Source organism: Drosophila subobscura, chromosome J (genome assembly GCF_008121235.1).
Source record: "Drosophila subobscura isolate 14011-0131.10 chromosome J, UCBerk_Dsub_1.0, whole genome shotgun sequence".
NCBI classification, from domain to species: domain Eukaryota; kingdom Metazoa; phylum Arthropoda; class Insecta; order Diptera; family Drosophilidae; genus Drosophila; species Drosophila subobscura.
In genome coordinates, this window is record NC_048532.1 from 10,808,297 (window position 1) to 10,825,687 (window position 17,391).

General features: G+C 45.6%; 4 protein-coding genes across 4 annotated transcripts; 2 read left to right on the forward strand and 2 right to left on the reverse strand.

Annotated features, from left to right (window-relative positions):
* Nucleotides 1-222: 222 nt before the first annotated feature.
* Nucleotides 223-4,127, forward strand: LOC117895043 (translocation protein SEC63 homolog). The gene is given in 5 exon segments (XM_034802420.1): nt 223-746; nt 1,456-2,046; nt 2,049-2,164; nt 2,232-3,486; nt 3,547-4,127. Coding segments are annotated over 5 exon segments (2,265 nt in total). The 5' UTR covers nt 223-622; the 3' UTR covers nt 3,726-4,127.
* A 576-nt stretch (nt 4,128-4,703) lies between these two features.
* LOC117895049 (cilia- and flagella-associated protein 251) lies at nt 4,704-8,936 on the reverse strand. The gene is given in 7 exon segments (XM_034802427.1): nt 4,704-4,977; nt 5,116-5,339; nt 5,342-5,626; nt 5,829-5,924; nt 6,932-7,309; nt 7,384-7,440; nt 8,605-8,936. Coding segments are annotated over 7 exon segments (1,341 nt in total). The 5' UTR covers nt 8,650-8,936; the 3' UTR covers nt 4,704-4,721.
* Nucleotides 8,937-9,571: 635 nt separating this feature from the next.
* LOC117895046 (akirin) lies at nt 9,572-11,890 on the forward strand. The gene is made up of 4 exons (XM_034802424.1): nt 9,572-9,900; nt 11,018-11,375; nt 11,441-11,797; nt 11,855-11,890. Exons 2-4 carry the CDS (start codon nt 11,138-11,140, stop codon nt 11,863-11,865), a joined length of 606 nt encoding a protein of 201 aa, XP_034658315.1. The 5' UTR covers nt 9,572-9,900; nt 11,018-11,137; the 3' UTR covers nt 11,866-11,890.
* Nucleotides 11,891-14,247: 2,357 nt separating this feature from the next.
* LOC117895044 (sphingomyelin synthase-related 1) lies at nt 14,248-17,266 on the reverse strand. The gene is made up of 4 exons (XM_034802422.1): nt 16,425-17,266; nt 15,104-15,607; nt 14,875-15,041; nt 14,248-14,816 (listed from the first exon to the last, which is right to left on the reverse strand). Exons 1-4 carry the CDS (start codon nt 17,023-17,025, stop codon nt 14,367-14,369), a joined length of 1,722 nt encoding a protein of 573 aa, XP_034658313.1. The 5' UTR covers nt 17,026-17,266; the 3' UTR covers nt 14,248-14,366.
* Nucleotides 17,267-17,391: the final 125 nt, after the last annotated feature.

Genomic DNA, 17,391 nt, shown 5'->3' on the forward strand with positions numbered 1-17,391 from the left:
CAGGGTAGTCAAACAGTTGCTGGAACCAATTTTGTATTTAATCTTTCTAAAGTTGAGCTTACTGCGGGCATGAAACAATAATGCCTGTGTCCTCTCCTTCTCAAGCCCTGCCGGCTATCGGCTCCTACAAAAAGCCTTCCATAACACAAGATAAAAATAATCTTCCACAGGCGCAACAAATGTAATCGGCAAGACGATAGCGGAACCGAACCGGTTGAATCGATCCAGTTCGCCCCTGAACTAAACAACCCTACGTGTCAGTCTCATGCGTCGGTGTAAATAGATTTTTTAAAATTTCGGTATATAAATCGTGATTTTGTTACAACAGAACAGCCAATGTTTTTCACTCCCGCTCGCTAACAATAAGTTTAATTAATATTTTAAGAGAAAGCGCCCTGGCCCGGGACCGACTGCCAGCGTGCCCAACCATCAGCTGGAGCTGCAGTCGCTGCCGCAACCGCCTGCCGCCGCCACAGCGAAGAAAAGTTGAAAAAGGCCACACTGCAGACCAGACTCCAAACTGCTGGCAGCGAATTGAAGCTAAAGAAAGGCTGCGCGCTGATATTCATTGTATATAGCCAGACCAGACTACCCACACATATAGGCGGTAGCAGCAGCACCGATGGCGGGTCAAAAGTTCCAATATGATGAGAGCGGCGGAACGTTCTACTACTTTGTGCTATCGTTCTTGGCCCTAATATTGATACCAACAACGATTTACTATTGGCCACGTAAAAAGAAAGAAGGTTAGTGCTGCCTTCGCTTCTGCCTGATTATAATCGCTCTCCACCTGCAGCGCGACATTGTGTGTTTGGGTGTGTGTGTGTGTTCCTGTGTCTGTCTTAATAAGTATGAGTGTGCTTATCCCCCACCCAACAACAAGGTACATGTGTTTTCCGCTCACAATTGCAAATGGACACGTTCCAATAATTTATTCTAACAACGTCACCGCAGCAGCGTCTTCGTATTGGTGAAAGCTGCGCTTACACGAATTTCAAGTCGGGCTAACTTCACAATTGGGACACCAAACACAAAACACACCATGCGTTCACACGTCGCTGTCATATCGCGATGTCGCGATGTTCCCGAGTGCGCTGCTCTGGATCTGGAGTGATCCAGCATAAATTGCACATGCTTGTGTGTGGACTTGGCCCACTTATCGTGATGCGCCATCGTATAAACGAGACACACCTCCAGGGCAGCAACTCTTTCTCTTTAATCCAAATCCAGTTATTCTATCTGAAAGAGCGAGAAGAGAGTACGGTTGCATTACCGACACTCCTGTGCGTTCAGCGAAAGTTCTCTTCTCAGAAAGCTTTAAACTCTCTCTTAGCGAACAGCATACTCTCTTACCTGTGCCTTTCTCTTAGGTTTCATACAAGAAGCTAAAACTTCTATGTAAAGGAAATGTGAAGATCCATCCATAGCATTATTTAATGGCCAAATTCTTTGCAGATCCCGGCAAGCGCAATGAGGAATGCCAATGCGCCGATTGCAGGAAAAAGAAGACAATTCTGGCCAATGCCGAGCCGTACAGAGCCCTCAGGTCGTGGACCATCAAGCTCGTCATAGTGCTGGGCTGGGCCCTGCTGCTATTCCTCACATATCGTGTCTCGCAGTTCGACTATGAGATGGCCAGCTTCGATCCCTTCGAGATACTCAATGTGCCGCCAACATCCTCGCAGGCTGAGATCAAGAAGGCCTACTACAGGCTGTCCAAGATCCTGCATCCGGACAAGGAGACGGGTGACGAGAAATCGTTCATGATGCTCAGCAAGGCCTACCAGGCCCTCACCGACGACGTGGCCAAGGAGAATTACGAAAAGTACGGCAATCCAGATGGCCCCGGTGCCATGTCCTTTGGCATTGCCCTGCCCTCGTGGATTGTGGAGAAGGAGAACAGCGTGTGGGTGCTCGGCCTGTACGGTCTCGTCTTCATGGTGGCCATGCCCTCGGCCGTGGGCGTCTGGTGGTACCGTTCCATACGCTTCAGCGGCGACAAGGTGCTCCTCGACACCACCCAAATGTACTTCTACTTCATCCACAAGACCCGCACATGCTGCTCAAGCGCGCCCTCATGGTGCTGGCTGCCAGCTTGGAGTTTGACAAGCGACACAACTCCCAGGTGACGGAGCGACAATCGGACAACGACGAAGTGCCAGCGGTAAGTTGAAGCTGCCTGTATTCCCGTCCACACCTTTACTTATCCCCTGATTTCTGGATACATTCAGCTCATCCGGCAGCTGCCCAATCTGAATGAGAAGTGCAAGGAGCATCCACTCTGCCGCATGTACTCCATCAAGGCACGCGCCATTCTGCATGCCCATCTGTCACGGATTACCCTCAACGCGGACACACTGGAGCGCGATCGTCAGTTCATTGTGAAGAAGTGCCCGTATCTGGTGCAGGAGATGGTCTCCTGTGTGCACCAGCTCGTGATGATGGCATATGCCAGGCGTGTGCCTCGTCTGCCCAGCATCGAGACCATCGAGAACTGCATGAAGATGTCGCCGATGATCATCCAGGGCCTGTGGGAGTTCAAGTCGCCGCTGCTGCAGCTGCCGCACCTGACCGAGGACCATTTGTACTTCATGAACAAGAAGCGGCACGTGAAGAATCTGCAGCAGTTCGCGCAGCTGAAGCCGGAGGAGGGCCGCACGCTGCTCAAGAATCTGTCGGACTTTGAGTACGAGAACACCATGAAAGTGCTGGGCAAAATGCCACTGATCGACTTCTCCATACGCTGCGAGGTGATTGACGACGAGAACACCAATGTAGTCACTGCCGGGGCCATTGTCACGGTCACAGTGACGCTCGAGCGCAAGGACATGAAGACTCTGTTCGGCGACACCAAGGCACCCGAGAAGCAGGGCATCAACGACGAAGCCAACGAGGAGGCTGCTGGCGATGACGATGAGGCTGCAGCCGCTGCTGTGCCCGTGAAGAAGGCTTCGGCCTGGGCCAAGCCACGCAAGGGTGGCAAGGGCAAGGGCGGCAAGAAGCCGGCCAACAACCAAAAGAAGAAGCTGCCACCCAAGGCGACCAACGTGGCTGCGACCACTGCGTCGGCATCGGCCACAGGATCCGAAGAGCAGGGCGCCAACTCAGAGGCAGAATCGGATGGCGGAGATCACAGCGATGTGGAATCAGTAGCCGGCAGCGTCAGCGAGGACGACGAGAAGCAGAACAAGAACAACTCTTCGCTAGACGACGACGATGACGAGGAGTGGGAGCGCCTGCAGCAGAAGCTGAACAAGCGCGAGCGCCTCGAGGGCAAGTCGCGCCTATCGCACACCGTCCACTGCCCCTTCTTTCCCGAGGAGAAGCAAGAGTACTGGTGGACCTACATCTGCGACCGCAAGTCGCGCACACTCCTCACGGCCCCCTACCACGTCACGAATCTGGTCGAGAAGGAGGAGATCCAGCTGAAGTTCACTGCGCCGCGTTGGCCGGGCGTCTACACGTTCACAGTGTGCCTCCGTTCGGGTGCGTAAACTTGCAGAAAATGTTTGCCGACTGCGGCTACTAATACAATTTATATTGCAGACTCTTATCTGGGCATGGATCAGCAACAAGAGCTTAAGCTGGACGTGCAGAAGGCGCCAGCACCACCGACAGATCATCCCCAGTGGGATTTGAGCGAGTCCGAGCCGGAGCACAACGATCAGCAGGAGAATCTGAGTGACTACACGACAGACACGTCCGACGAGGAGGACAGCGACTAGAGAGAACGTGAGCCCAGCATGACAGCCACAACTGCGGCTGATTGATGCCCCTGCGAGTGAATATATCCCTCCTTTCCGCAGAGACAGAGAGAAAGAGAGATGTGCAGCAGATGTGCAAAACCAGCAAAAGTAAAACCTTTTCCTTTCCCCATGTTTTCATCCTTTTAGTAAATGATTTTCGCGTGGCGAGAGCCCCTCGCATTTTGACTAGTTTTATAATGGAAAAGACCCCGAACTAGAGCGTAAATAATTATAAACTTCATTTTACCGTGTACTGTACTAAACATAATTATAATGTACTGTATATTTAGTTATTTGGATACAACAACTAAAATGAGAAACGTAATTCATCAGTACTGTGTTCGTTTACTGAATATTTTTGTGGTCGCTGAAAAACTGAAAGTAAATAATAATTCGCAGCGCAGTCGCTGCCTGTCCCTCTGCTGACGGTCGTCTACTGCGCAGTCGCTGCACGCTCGCTTTCCAATAGCCGGTCAGAGTCTGTCGTGGGCTGATCGACTGCTGTGGCTGTAGCTGCCGTTGTCGTTGCAGAAACTTGGCGCTGTGTGGTGTGGATGGGGGGGGCGTCAAGAAAGAAAATTGTTTGAAAAAGTCGCTAGGGCTTGGGGTGGGTGTGTATCAAGCATTACTCTATGGTTCGTTACCCGCCACCTGAATTTGTGTGATTAGTGGGTTTTCTATTTACAAAATATTGCGGCATTATATGCTTAATGTGTGCGTGTGCGTGTGTGTTTCATGTGGGTGTGCCGTGTGGTTGCTTCGCTCATTCGTTCCAAGGTGTACAATTGCAAGGTGTCTCTCGATCTCTCGTTGCTCGCAGTCACAGTAACTGTAACAAGGTGTGCGGGAGGCAATCGTGAGACCGCTTTCTGGTAATGCCTCACCTTGCATTTGTACATTTGGGATACAGGTGACAGTGCGTGGATGGTTGTTGTTGTTGCTGTGATTTTTCGTTTGTTTTGCGGTAGTTTACAGCTATTCCTCCGTCTCGCTCTCTTCCTCCCCGGAGGAGGACGCGTCTGCCTTGTCATCACCTTCAGCAGCCTTTGGTTTACTGCTGCCATCTTCTGTTTCCTCTTTGGGCTCTGGATCAGCGCTTTCCTTCTTTTCCGTCTCCTCTTCAGCATCTTCGGTTGCGACTGTTTCGGTGGCGGCTTCTTCTTCTGTTTCATCTGCTTTCTCCGTCACCTTTTCAGCATCTTCGGTCTCAACCGTTTCGGAGGCGACTTCTGCCTGCGTTTCCTCTGCTTTCTCCGTTTCCTTTTCAGCATCTTCGGTCTCAACTGCTTTGGGGGCTGCTTCTAGAGTCTCCTCTGCTTTCACCGTCTCCTTTTCAGCATCTTCGGACTCAACCGTTTTGGAAGTTGCATCTTCTGCTTTGCTGGTTTCCGTTTCAGCCACTTCTTCCTCCGTCTTTGCTTCTTCTCCCTCACCATTTTCTTCGGCCTCTTTTTCCGTCTCTGCTATTTGTTCATCAGATTCTTCGTCCTCCTTTTTACCTTCTTCTTTGTTGAGCTCTTTCGGCTCTGCTTCGTCCTCTTTTTTGATTTCTTCCTGAGTCTCCTTTTCCGCCACAGCTTCCTTCTCCTCTTCTACGTCATCTTCTTCATTCTCCTTATCGTCTTCTTTGTCAGTTTCTTCTTTACTTTGTCCCCACCAGCCTCTTCAACTATCTCCTTCGCTTCCTCTTCTTCCAAAGGCTTTTCTTCTGCCTTATCAGCCTCTTCATCAGCCTTGGTCTTCTCATCGGCTTCCTCCTCTGGCTTTTCGGTGCCCTTTTCACCTTCTTGTTCTCCCGCCGGTTTCTCAGTTTCATCCTCCTTCGATTCATTACCTGTCGAGTCCTCCTTCGCTGGCTCTTTCTCAGCTTCGGTTTCAGTCTGATATATATTGGGGTGGTTTGTGGGAGTGGTGCGTGTGTTTGTGTATGGTTTTTAGGGGGAGGATTGGAAATGAATATAGTACAAGATACGATAAGAAATCGAGCCTCTACGGTGCAAAAACATGCCTTGGTTAGCTCCTAAAGCACCTACTTCTCCTATGTTAGCTCGTTTCCATGCAACTCTCTTATGGATCTATTACCTTTTCCTCGCCATTCTCTTCCTTGGCGTCTGCACCTTCACACTCGTCCTTCTCCTTCTCCTCGCTTGTCGTCTCTGCTTCTTCTTCGTCTTTCTTCTTTGGAAGAATCACACGCACACATTAGATAAATCAAAGAAGAATCGTCGTGGCTTGCATTTTTACTACCACTGTTAAGTGCTGGCATTCTACAGTCGCTGCTTTCGCTGTTAAGTGCAGGCATTCTACAGTCGCGGCTTTCGCTGTTAAGTTCTGGCATTCGTTCTAGTGTCGCGCTGCTACGACCACTGTTAAGCTCTAGCGTTCTACAGTCGCGGCTTTGCAAAGTGTACAAAGTTTGGATTATTGCAGTGTTAGACGAGTGTGTTAGAAAAACAAGCCTTGCTGTTGGTTACATTTTTTTTTAGTTCATACAAATATATTTCCTTTTCATTACATAGGCAGCGCTTTTTATGTTTTCGCATTAACATAACTGCTGCACAAACGGTACAGCTTTCTTCTACACTCTCATTCAAGATGTTGGAACTTAAGCTTATGAGAACCTAAAGTGTGCTGCTGAAACACATACATACAGACGGATGTAGTGTAGTGGTTAATGATTATAAATATTTTTGATTAAAATTGTCTTTTTTCTCAGTGTGTTGACACAATTAAATTAAGAGCGTGTGCAGTGTCTAAAATTTTGAAACTTATAACTTAAAGAGTTGCAGTCGTCGGGGAGGGTTAATACAATTTTTAAAAGAACACAAATACAAGCGCCTTTACTTTAGAGAGACAGATATAGGTAGATGGGTGGTAATGTGGCAGTGTTACCATTTATTTTTGCTATGCCAATAAACTGGTTAAATTGTTAGAATGCAATTTATCCAGTTTTGTATGAAAGCAAAAATAATTATAAACGGTAACCGTGGAAGTGCTGATACGCTGTTAGATAACATGAGGGGTTATTGCTGCTGTTAGCATTATGCTGGCTACCAGTGTGGCCTTAGCTGTTAGAGTTGATGTTAATTCCATTGCTGTTATTGTTACTGGTACTTTTGCGCTTTCTGCTGTGTGTCGCTTCATAACAATTAACGGAAAATACGGTAAATGGCCTAAGCTCAAACCTCTGCCTTCTCCCCCGCCTCGCCATTGGCTTCTGAAGCAGCCTCCTCCGCGGGTGCCGCCTCATCCTTTTCTGTCGCCTCCTTTTCGCCATCCTCCTCCTTCTTGGCATCGCCGTTCTCCTGCTTAAGCTCGATCTGGGCACTGCTCACGGCCGTGGTGTCGGCGGGAGCCAGCTTAAGGAACACCTCCAGGGTGTCGATCTCGTTGGCCATGTCGAAGGCGTCGTAGTCGCCGCAGTAGTCCGCATCGTTGAAGATCTGCGGAGGGAGCGGGTGCCGGGGATCGGGGTCGGAGACTGTGCCGCCATTGCTGGTCGATTTGTTCTGCATCATCTCCTTCTCTCCCTCCTTTCCAGGCTCTGTGATATCCACGGTGTCCTGCAGACGGTATAATTTGTCAAACTTATTCATCTAATATCCCTTCTGACGGAATTTTCAGGAATCTAACTTACATACTGGATGTTCTTGCTGTCGAGGATCATCAGGACGCGCTGTTGGCGCTTCTTAACCTGCAAATTAAAAGGATTTGGATATTAGTACAAGCGGATGCCAAGACACAGTCCCCAAAGGTGTGCCAGTCCCTGGTTGCTATTGTTAATGAATTTCTACCGGCAAGCCCGTTTGTGTTTACACGCACACACCTACATTCACACACTTGAAAGCCCGATAAGGAAATCCAATTGGAACTGTTTGTTTCGTGTAATTATCACACGATAAGGTGCTGCTACGGTTTTACTTTGACTTCACGCACTTATATAGAGGCTGACGCACCCGCTCTCACCACAAGCGTAATTCCGACTATACAACACCCTCTGCGAGAACTCTGCATATGAGTAATGAATATTTTAAGTTGGAGAACTTTCCAAGAGTCTCTCTGGACCTCACTCAAACAATTGTAATATAGTTTATTGATTCAGACGACTTATATCCTGCTTTCCACTACAACTCTACATAAAGTTTAATATACCTTTATGCTCTGCGGATAAGGGGTATCATAACAGGAACAACAAACAATGGCAGCAAAGTCGTGCTCTCTCTTGCGCCCTCATTGTTGTTGTCATCGTTAATGCCGTTCATCTTCTTTATGTTGTTGCTGTCGATGGCCTGCACAAAGCCCGTTATGTTATTGTTCCTATTCGATATTTGCAAATGGAACAAAGGAGAAGAGCGAAAAAGTGAATCATGCCAACACACACACACAGCTGCGCACATAGAAGCAACTGTGATCAATGAATGCGCTCTCTTTTACAGTTCAACAGATCCACAGTTGACAGTCACAAAAAAAAAAGCTTCTTCATACACAAATACATATATGGGCAATGAAATGTTTGCGGTCATTGTGCTGCTTCTTGCCACCACCACACACGCACACACACACAGCCAAACAGAAAATACCCACTTGCTAGCATGACGTTTCGACTGTACACCACACACTATACCATCATCATCGCACGCACACCAGCTAACAAAAAGCAGAAGAACGGCTGAGGAATAAAATAGAATTTGCAGTGCATATCGTCACCCGTCTTTTATCTAAGTTTGTTGGCTGCTAATGACTGGGCCCAAACATTCCATTAACGTTACACCAGAGCCACCGCACTGCAGCTCAGTTCTAGTTCTATGCAGGCTTTGCCTCGCCTCGCCCCACGACACCCCACCCACGACACACTTACCTCCTTGTTGCCGGACATGCCGCTGACGTAGACTTTTAATACCATTTTAGCGTTTATTAATGCGTTGTTTTGTCAATTTAAAGCTCTGTCTATTCGCGTTTCGCGAAATAAAAATATTCGAGTACGACGATTAAAATATTTTTAGATCTTTCTTTTTCGTTGCTTCTGCTCTTGGCCCCTACGATGCTGCTGCTGCTGATACGTAATTGTTGTTAGTTCCGTGCACGCACTGGGCAAAAGTTAACTACTGCGGCTCGACGATTGCTGCGAAGACGCGGAAAAAATGCTGTAGTGGCTAGTAAAAATTTTAAAAATTTTAAATCTTAAATTTTTCCTACTTTTTTAGTTGAACTGGACAGTGTGACCGCGTAATTATCGATAAAATATACAGACAGACGATCGGGAATATACCGAAATATTCCCTTGCATTTTTAAAATATACTGTAAATATACCGTAAATCTAAATCATATTCTCGACTTAGATCTTCTGTTTGATATTACCAGCCAGTTAGAACTCTCAGCATTAAATCTAAAATTTTACTCGAATTTCACACAGATTAACTTCCAATTCCTTTCCACTAGGGGTACCAAATGTTGCTTATTCCGTGACAAATGTTGGAGAACAGTGCTGCTCAATTTCGCAGCATGTTTTATGCGATAGCTGTGCCTTATCGATATATTGGGAAGAGATTAAAAAGTTAATATGTAGAAAACATGTAGTTACCGTGTAGTTCATATATACAATCCAACATAATGGAGTAACTCTAATAAGCTAAATTGTCGCATACAAATACAAAAATACATACATCATTCGCATACAAATTTAGTTTCAGTTAATATTGATTGGAATATAAAAATATACAAAATTTACAAATATCATTTGTACCTGTATATTTACGGTATATGAGTGAGAACGTATATATAGGTATATTTTTGAGGGTAATGCCGTATTGTATCGATAATTCCGCGGTCACACTGCACTGCACGCATCGTCGTCCATTTTTGTTAAGAATCTGACCGAAAAATTTTAAACTTAAGAGAAAATTAACAATAAACCAAACATTTAACGACAGTGCATTTCAGTGGCCTTTGAAATACTGCTCAAATAACTAGCAAGCAATAACTAAAACATATAAATTACTTATACGACTTAACTGCAATCTGAATCATTTGTGCGTGCGTATGAGCCAGCGGAGGAGTATTAGTACAATACAATAAAAAAGTAAATAAAGCGCGTGTGAAGTGGTGCAGAAACTCGACGGAAATCCATAGTGCAACGCAGAAAAGCCAACTAAAGTAAGTGCAATGGTGGTGTGAAAAGCGTGTGGCCACACATTTCTTGCCAGATTTCCACTTCGGTTACTGGGCGGCGCTGATAATGATATACGATTCGACCATTTTTAAAATTTCATGAAATCAACATTCCAACTCACACTTGCAGCTGTGCTGTGGTGAGCGAGTGTGCGTGCCCAAGCGAGTGTGTGTGCCAGAGCGAGACAACCACTGTGATCGCTGGCATTAGTTGCCGTCATTTTGGGCTTCTTCTGAAAGCAAATCTCCTCGGGCCTGGCATTTGTCACGTAAAACGCTAAACGTTAATGGTTATTAAAAACGAACGGTGCAAATTGCATGTCGATGTACCAGCTCGAAAAAGTCATTTCCGCACGTGTTGCAAATTGATTGAACCCTGCCTGTGAACCACTGCTGTGCGAGAGACAGTGTGAGTGTGAAAAACAGCTGGCGCAGGCTAGGCCGCTGGCCGCTGGGGCTCCGTGTTTAAAAGACTACGCATTATCCTGGTAGTGGTGGTGGTGTGGTGGTTGTTCTGGCATTGGGTTACACCTTTCTTTCCTCTGCATTGCTATGCATTTGTAGTTGTGTTGGTAATTGCGCTGCGCCTTTTGGTGTCGTTTCTCTTTCTCTTTGAATCGCCCTTTTTTCCTGCGGCGATAGCATAGCAGCTGCTTGCAGGGCATCAGTGTTGCCCGCTAAGCGGTTTCTGCTATCCTCAAAACAGCCAAAACAAGCTATATTGAGTTTTTCTTTTACTCCCAATCATCATAGAGCCCTTGGAACGAGTAATATTTTAACATTAAAATTCTTCTCTTGAATTTAATTAAAGCGAAAATCACAGTCATATTGTGATTAGATAAAGGCCACTTCAAAAATAAAGCTATATTCTGCGTGAAAGAAGCCAAACGGACAGCGCTGGCTGACAGGCCATAAATCGCTGCACCATTTTCTTTTATTGTTTGTGTTCTGCATGTGTGCGTGCTGTGTGTGTGTGTGTGTGGCAAGTGAATCCTGTTTTTCCTTGAAACCAGTTTTTCGCTCCCAGCAAGGTGCGAGAACCGAAACGAACCGAACCCCTCCTAATCCATTGAATATTATTTTCTCCTCCGACTCTTTGCAGAGAACAACAATACACGACGCTTGCAACACAGCAGCTGTGCAACAACTGTGGCAATAATCAGAAACAAATTTACCCAGCTACAAATTTATCAACTTTTCACCGAGAACCTTAACAATAGCGATGGCCTGTGCAACACTGAAGCGCGCCTTAGACTGGGAGTCGATGAACCAGCGTCCCCCCAAGCGTAGGCGTTGCAATCCCTTCGGCCAGTCGGGCAGCAGCAGCTCCCCATCGCGTATGGACCGTGATGGACCCACCATTGCTTCGGGCATAACGCACACGCCCAGCAATCGCTATGCCAAAGACAGCACCGAGCCGAGCCCATTCTCGGAGGCAGCTCTGGCCAAGATGTCGCCTGGTAAAGAACACTTTTTTTTTGCCGTTTTTCCTACACCTACATTATACACTTTTGTTCACCTGCAGACAAAATGGCCGAGAATTTGTGCAACGAAATCAAAAGACTGCACAAGCGCAAGCAATTGCCGATCACAGCGGCTGCCATTGAGCGCATGCAGGACTCTGAGTCGAGCGGCTCCGAAATGGGTCCGGAGAGCCCCCGCCGCCCGGACAGCCCACCGAATCTGATGCGTCACGGCGAGAAGGCGCTGTTCACATTCAAACAGGTGCAGCTCATATGCGAGAGCATGATCAAGGAGCGCGAGAATCAACTGCGCGAACGCTACGAGTCCGTGCTGACCACCAAACTGGCCGAGCAGTACGATGCCTTTGTGAAATTTACATACGATCAGATACAGCGTCGTTACGAGGCAGCGCCTAGCTGTGAGTACACACTCTTCCCTTTGCTCTGCGTGAAACTAATCATTCTTTTCCTTTCAGACTTGTCGTAAGGCTGCGTGTGCTTTTAAGCCACACAAAAAAAAAAAAAAGAAAAAAAAAAAATAAATTAATAATTGCACTACGATCTTATGTGGACGGTAGATCTACCGCGACAACAACAACAGCCCTCATTTAAACTAAAGCAACAAATAAGGAAAACAAAAAAACTAAACAAAACAAACAAACAAAAAAGAAAGAAAGAAAGAAACAAAAACTACCATAAAAAGATTTTGTTTATTGATATATATTTTGAAATATACGCAGAAGGAAGCAGAGTTATAGTTTACGACTAGAATTACATTTAAATATTGTAATACCAACCACAAAACAAAACAAAACAAAAAACACAAATAATCTGTTGTTATATTTATGTTTTGACAAGGAGAAGAAAATCTAGTGCGAAGGACTATACAAAATAGACACATGCAGACGGAAGAGAAGAGAAGAGAAGAAAGAGAACGATGAAATGAAACCTCAAGTAGCTTCGTGCATAACAGACAGAATTGGTAAAGCTAGCATATAAGGTATTATGATTATGAACGTATATCGGAACTATATTGTTTGCGGAGCAAGAATGAAACTACAACGGATTGGAGGGAGACTCATGAAATACAAACACACAAGAAACACACACGAAAAACCATTCATAGTTTATTTTTGCATATTAGTTGTACTATAATATAGTGAAGGATACAAAATGAGTGCTCGGGTCTATCGTTTGTTAATTGTTTCCTCCAAAAAACCAACTGAAATGTTTCGATTTGCTTTATACAATAAATACAACAAAAAAAAGAGGGAAGATACCCATGGAAAACGAGAGAAAACCAATAAAAATCACAACAAAAAAATAAAACAAACAATGAAAAAACAAAAATGTTATTCTTTAAGCCAAAACTTGAACGCTTTCATAGTATATTATTAATTGTACGCTTGAGAGAATGCAAGAAGAAGTTTCATGTTTCATTAAACAAACATATTTTTTTCACACACACACACACAACTTGGAGAATAAACAACACACGCAAACAAACAAGCAAGAATATATATATATAGATAATATATATACATATATCTGTATACATATGTATATATATACAAATGATTTATATATTTTTTCAAATTACCGCAATCATACATACTTTAAATTAGTAATTTAAAACTTACAATTAGTAAAGAAATGCCATTTTTATATTAAAAACAAAAGAAAAACAACAACCAACAAAAAATAAAACAATGAATTGTATAATTGCTGCCCCCCTTTGGTTTGGTCTTTCATTTTGGCTGAAACTCTTCGATTCGATTTCATTATTTTCATATTAATTATTATTTAATAACCAAAACTTGTACCACAAATGGCCTAAAAACATAAATCAATAACTGAATAAACTCAACAAATGACAAAATTTTAGATTATTTTCAGAGAACAGAATGGAGGCTGTGCTGTCATCAATCATTCTTTAGCTTTTAATCCATTTCATCATTTGAAGCAGGGCTCGGCACGCATACATTCACCCGCACGCAAAACGGAACATTGCCATGCATTGGTATGTGTACGAATCACTGTAATACGCGTGTACGTGAGCGGCAGCGTCTCGGCAGAGCCTTTTCCTTTGCAACGCGCCGAGCCCTGATTTAAAGTGTTTTTATTTTAATTTTGGGTTGCTTTATTTGGAATGAACATTGCTTTAAATATTTTTGTGAATATTTCCTTATTTAAATACTTGCTCCTGTGTTGTGGAATAAAACGTGGAGAGGGATTATGTTATGGAATTTGCATGCACAACACACAGCGAATATTTTATGTACCTCAAGAGGTTCATAAAGTAAAAGAAAAGCTCAACAATGCCTAAATGACAGCTAACATTAATACAATTATTATTTATAGGGATAGATGATTGCAGCAGAATTTGTTAGCTCTCTGACCTTCAGCTTAACATTTGATCTGAATGATTGGCCTTCTCTGAGAATATTTAGTAATGATTTATTGATTTTTTTGTTTGTTTTGTTTTTTGTGCATTCAACAGAAATCTTTTCCGCTTAACACTAAATAACTAAATTATACACTTGATTCAGATGCTTATAATTAAAAAAATAATGCCTTAAAGAAAGTCTTCAATAATAAATACATTTAGTTCAAGGCTCAAGTTTGAACGGAATGAGGAGGGACTATCCATTAATAGCTGCTAGATTTAGTTTTTTTGTTTCTCAAAATAATACGTTAACTAGGGACCGATTGGGTAAGGCTAGGAAGTGAGTCGAGTTCTGGCTGGCTCTGACATCCTGGGAAGGCACTACGAATGGTAGAATGCAGAGAGATTAAGGGGAAAGCTGAGCTGAGCTGCAGGAGGGGTATAGAAGGGTGGGGGTGTTTAATGTAGTTTTCGAAATAAAAATATCAGTCGGTGTGTTTTGTTTTTCAGCATTTTGTTTGCTTTACGAAGAACGGCATCGATAAATGGATTTTTGAGAGTGTGTCGGGCCATGCCCCATGGAAGAGCCAAGTGGCTGTGAATCATAGCACCTTCTTCTCCCGCAGCAGCGGCACTTGGGCGAGCGTCTGTGCCGAGGTCTCACTCGCACTAGAGGAGTACGGGTCCAAGCTGATATCTCTGACACCGCCATTCAGGTTCTGTGGCGGGGGCTGAGCTGTGGGCGGCGTGGCCATGCCGCTCGTGCTGCTCGCCGTCTGTCGCAAATTGTAGACGCGCGACTGCAGATATCTGTCGGACTCGGCGGCAAACATGTGCATCGATGATTTCGAGGACAAATGTCGCTCCATCCAGTAGCGATAGGCGCCACCCATCATCAAGTCCTTGGCTTTGAATAGCTGATCTATCAGGCCATCGATCAGGCTGCCGGGCGTGTCAAATTCGTTGGGCACAATGCCCTGTACGCTGCTCTCGAAGTAGCTGAACATGGGGAACCAAATGCGCGTTCGATTGGAGTCGCTTTGCATGAGGGCCTGCGGGTGATACAGATGAGAATGGATGGGCAAATGGCATGTGCGTGGTTTACCCTACCCTGTTGTTCGCCAGCGTGTGGTAGTAGAGGAACAGACGCGAGGTAATGTAGAAGGCCACAAACACATCGATGGAGTAGTGCTCATGGGCGGCCAAAATGAAGAAGATTCCAAACATGTTCAGCAGCCAGGTGAGTGTGTGCAGGAAGTACAGATTGCGCGGCGTATCTACAATTAGTACAGCAGAAGAGTCAGGAAATCAATGAACACAAAATTCTGCTCTCACTCACATTCTGTGATGAAAAAGTTGAGCAGCGTTAGGGCCACGGTGTGGCCGCTGAACATGTAGTCGCCACACGTTCGCACGCCCTGAATTGACATGCCCAAACCGCTCCAGATGCGATAAGCGCGTGTCATGCGCATGACCAGGGCACCGAACATATCCACGTTGGCGTCATCGATGGCAAAGTCCTTCTGGTTGCACTGCAGGTGGGTGCCCGGCACACTCAGCGACGTGATCAGCATGGTCACGCAGCGCAGCAGGAAGACGGTGCCGGCCAGTGCAAAGAAGCGTCGCAGCAGCACCATTCTGTACTTGTGGAAGATCAGGACAAACAGCCAAATGGTGAACAGCAGCGAACCCGTGATCTCGCACATGTTGAAGGCCCAGGGAATGTGTGGCACGTTGTCAAGGAAGATGTCCGGCAATGGCGGGTAGCGCTTCATATCCGGCACGCGCTCGTGCACAATCACCATAACGAACGACGTTATCCAGGTCACAACAAAAGAGTAACCTGCAATGGAAGATCGGTTAATAAGCTGCACAAATAATTTAACCAAAGAAAGAACATTTAGTTTTGTCATCTCTAACAAGGAATCAACGGTGAAGTCCTCAGTCCTCAGAGAGAGAGGGAGCACACTAGCTTTGCAAATAAAAGGAGAGCAGAAGAAGTGTCATCCCTAGCCAGGAGTAAACGGTTAAAATTCCAACTGGAATATGTTGGAATTGGCCGTTACTACGAGCGTTTACTGTTTCCGATTAAAGCAACCAGCACTTGAAGGGTGTACATGTGTACACATACTTGTGAGTAAAACAAACAAAAAAAAAGTATAAAACAAAACGACATTTGAAATTTAATGCACGCAAAGTTACACAAAGGCTGGCTGTGCTGGCTGAAAATTCCCCTGCATCGATATACGACGCTGCGTGTGGGTTGGGGGAGGGGGCCAGAACGAGAGGAGAGCGTGTTCGAGCGTGCGGCGTTTCCACATAACCTCCAATGCAGACAGAAATAGCAGTAACGCACGTCACCCGAGCTACTACAAACTATAATTAACATAATAATTCAAGTGACGTACATATTTTTATGGGAAAAAAAAGAGTGTGGCATTGAACTATTGATAGCAGCCCACACACTCATGACTGAAAGCAGCTGATAACGGGAATTTGGCAGATGGATGGATGGGAAATGCGTGCTCTCTCCCCTCTCTCTCTCTTTCTATTTGTATAAACGCCACACGACCGATAAGGTGGAAGAAACAATCAATGAACAATTGACCTTCACAATTGACTAGAAACCTGACTAGCCGCATGCCAAGTGGCCTACTCACCTAAGCTCATTGCGGTCTTAAAGTATTCCGGGGCTACGGAGCCTCTGCCCATGCGCAAATACGTCTCGCAGTCGGACACATAGCTGGGGCAGTCCAATGGCTGCGCTGGCGGGCAGGCGCATGACGAGGACGCACCACCAGAGCCGACCAGCGGCTGCGAATTGGATTTCTGGGACAGATCGTTCAACACGGCATCGTCCGTGGGGGCGCCGCTGAGCTTCACCAGCCTCTGGAGGCGGGAGAGCGACACCCAGAACTTTTTGAGCTCGCCAAATGAGAATCTGTAGTCCAATTTGTAGCGCAGGGCCCGGACATCGTCCTCGGTGAGGATCAGCAGCACCTCGCCGTCAATTTGCTCAAATCGCAAGCAACGAATGAGGGTGTTGGAGAAGTTCTCCATGGTGGCCCAGTTTTCCACTTCGTCCAGCCCCCATTGCGCCACTTCACAAGGCTCCACTGGATCCTTGGTCACTCGCGAAGATTGCTTCGGGGACGTCGACTGATCCTGTGGCATTTCCTCTTCACCGCCATTCACGCGCTGCGGCTCGGCCTGCTCTGCTTGCTGCTGACTCACTAGCTCACAAATTTCACCGTCGCACATTGTGGAAGCTTTCTTTTTTTTCGTTCCCTTATTGCTGCCACTCTTGAATTAGCTTTTGTTCTTAGATCATCATTTGGTGCATCATTTCAAACGTTGGCACGCACTTGTTACGACGGCTAACTGCAGTACATAACGCGATTTTTATTTATTTCACATGCAGCATTTGTTGATGTAAAACATTTAATTTGGAAACTTAAAAAATTCCAGCGCCTACTTCGTGTTTTCGTTGTTTTCAAGAGGTGCAAAGGGGGCGAGGGGCGCCGTCAGCTGTTTGAGCAGGCAGAGCAATCGAGTGAATACATCGGTAAGTGGTTTCCACCAGCAGCAATCAACATCGATTATTATTTAAATAAGTAATTAAAATTA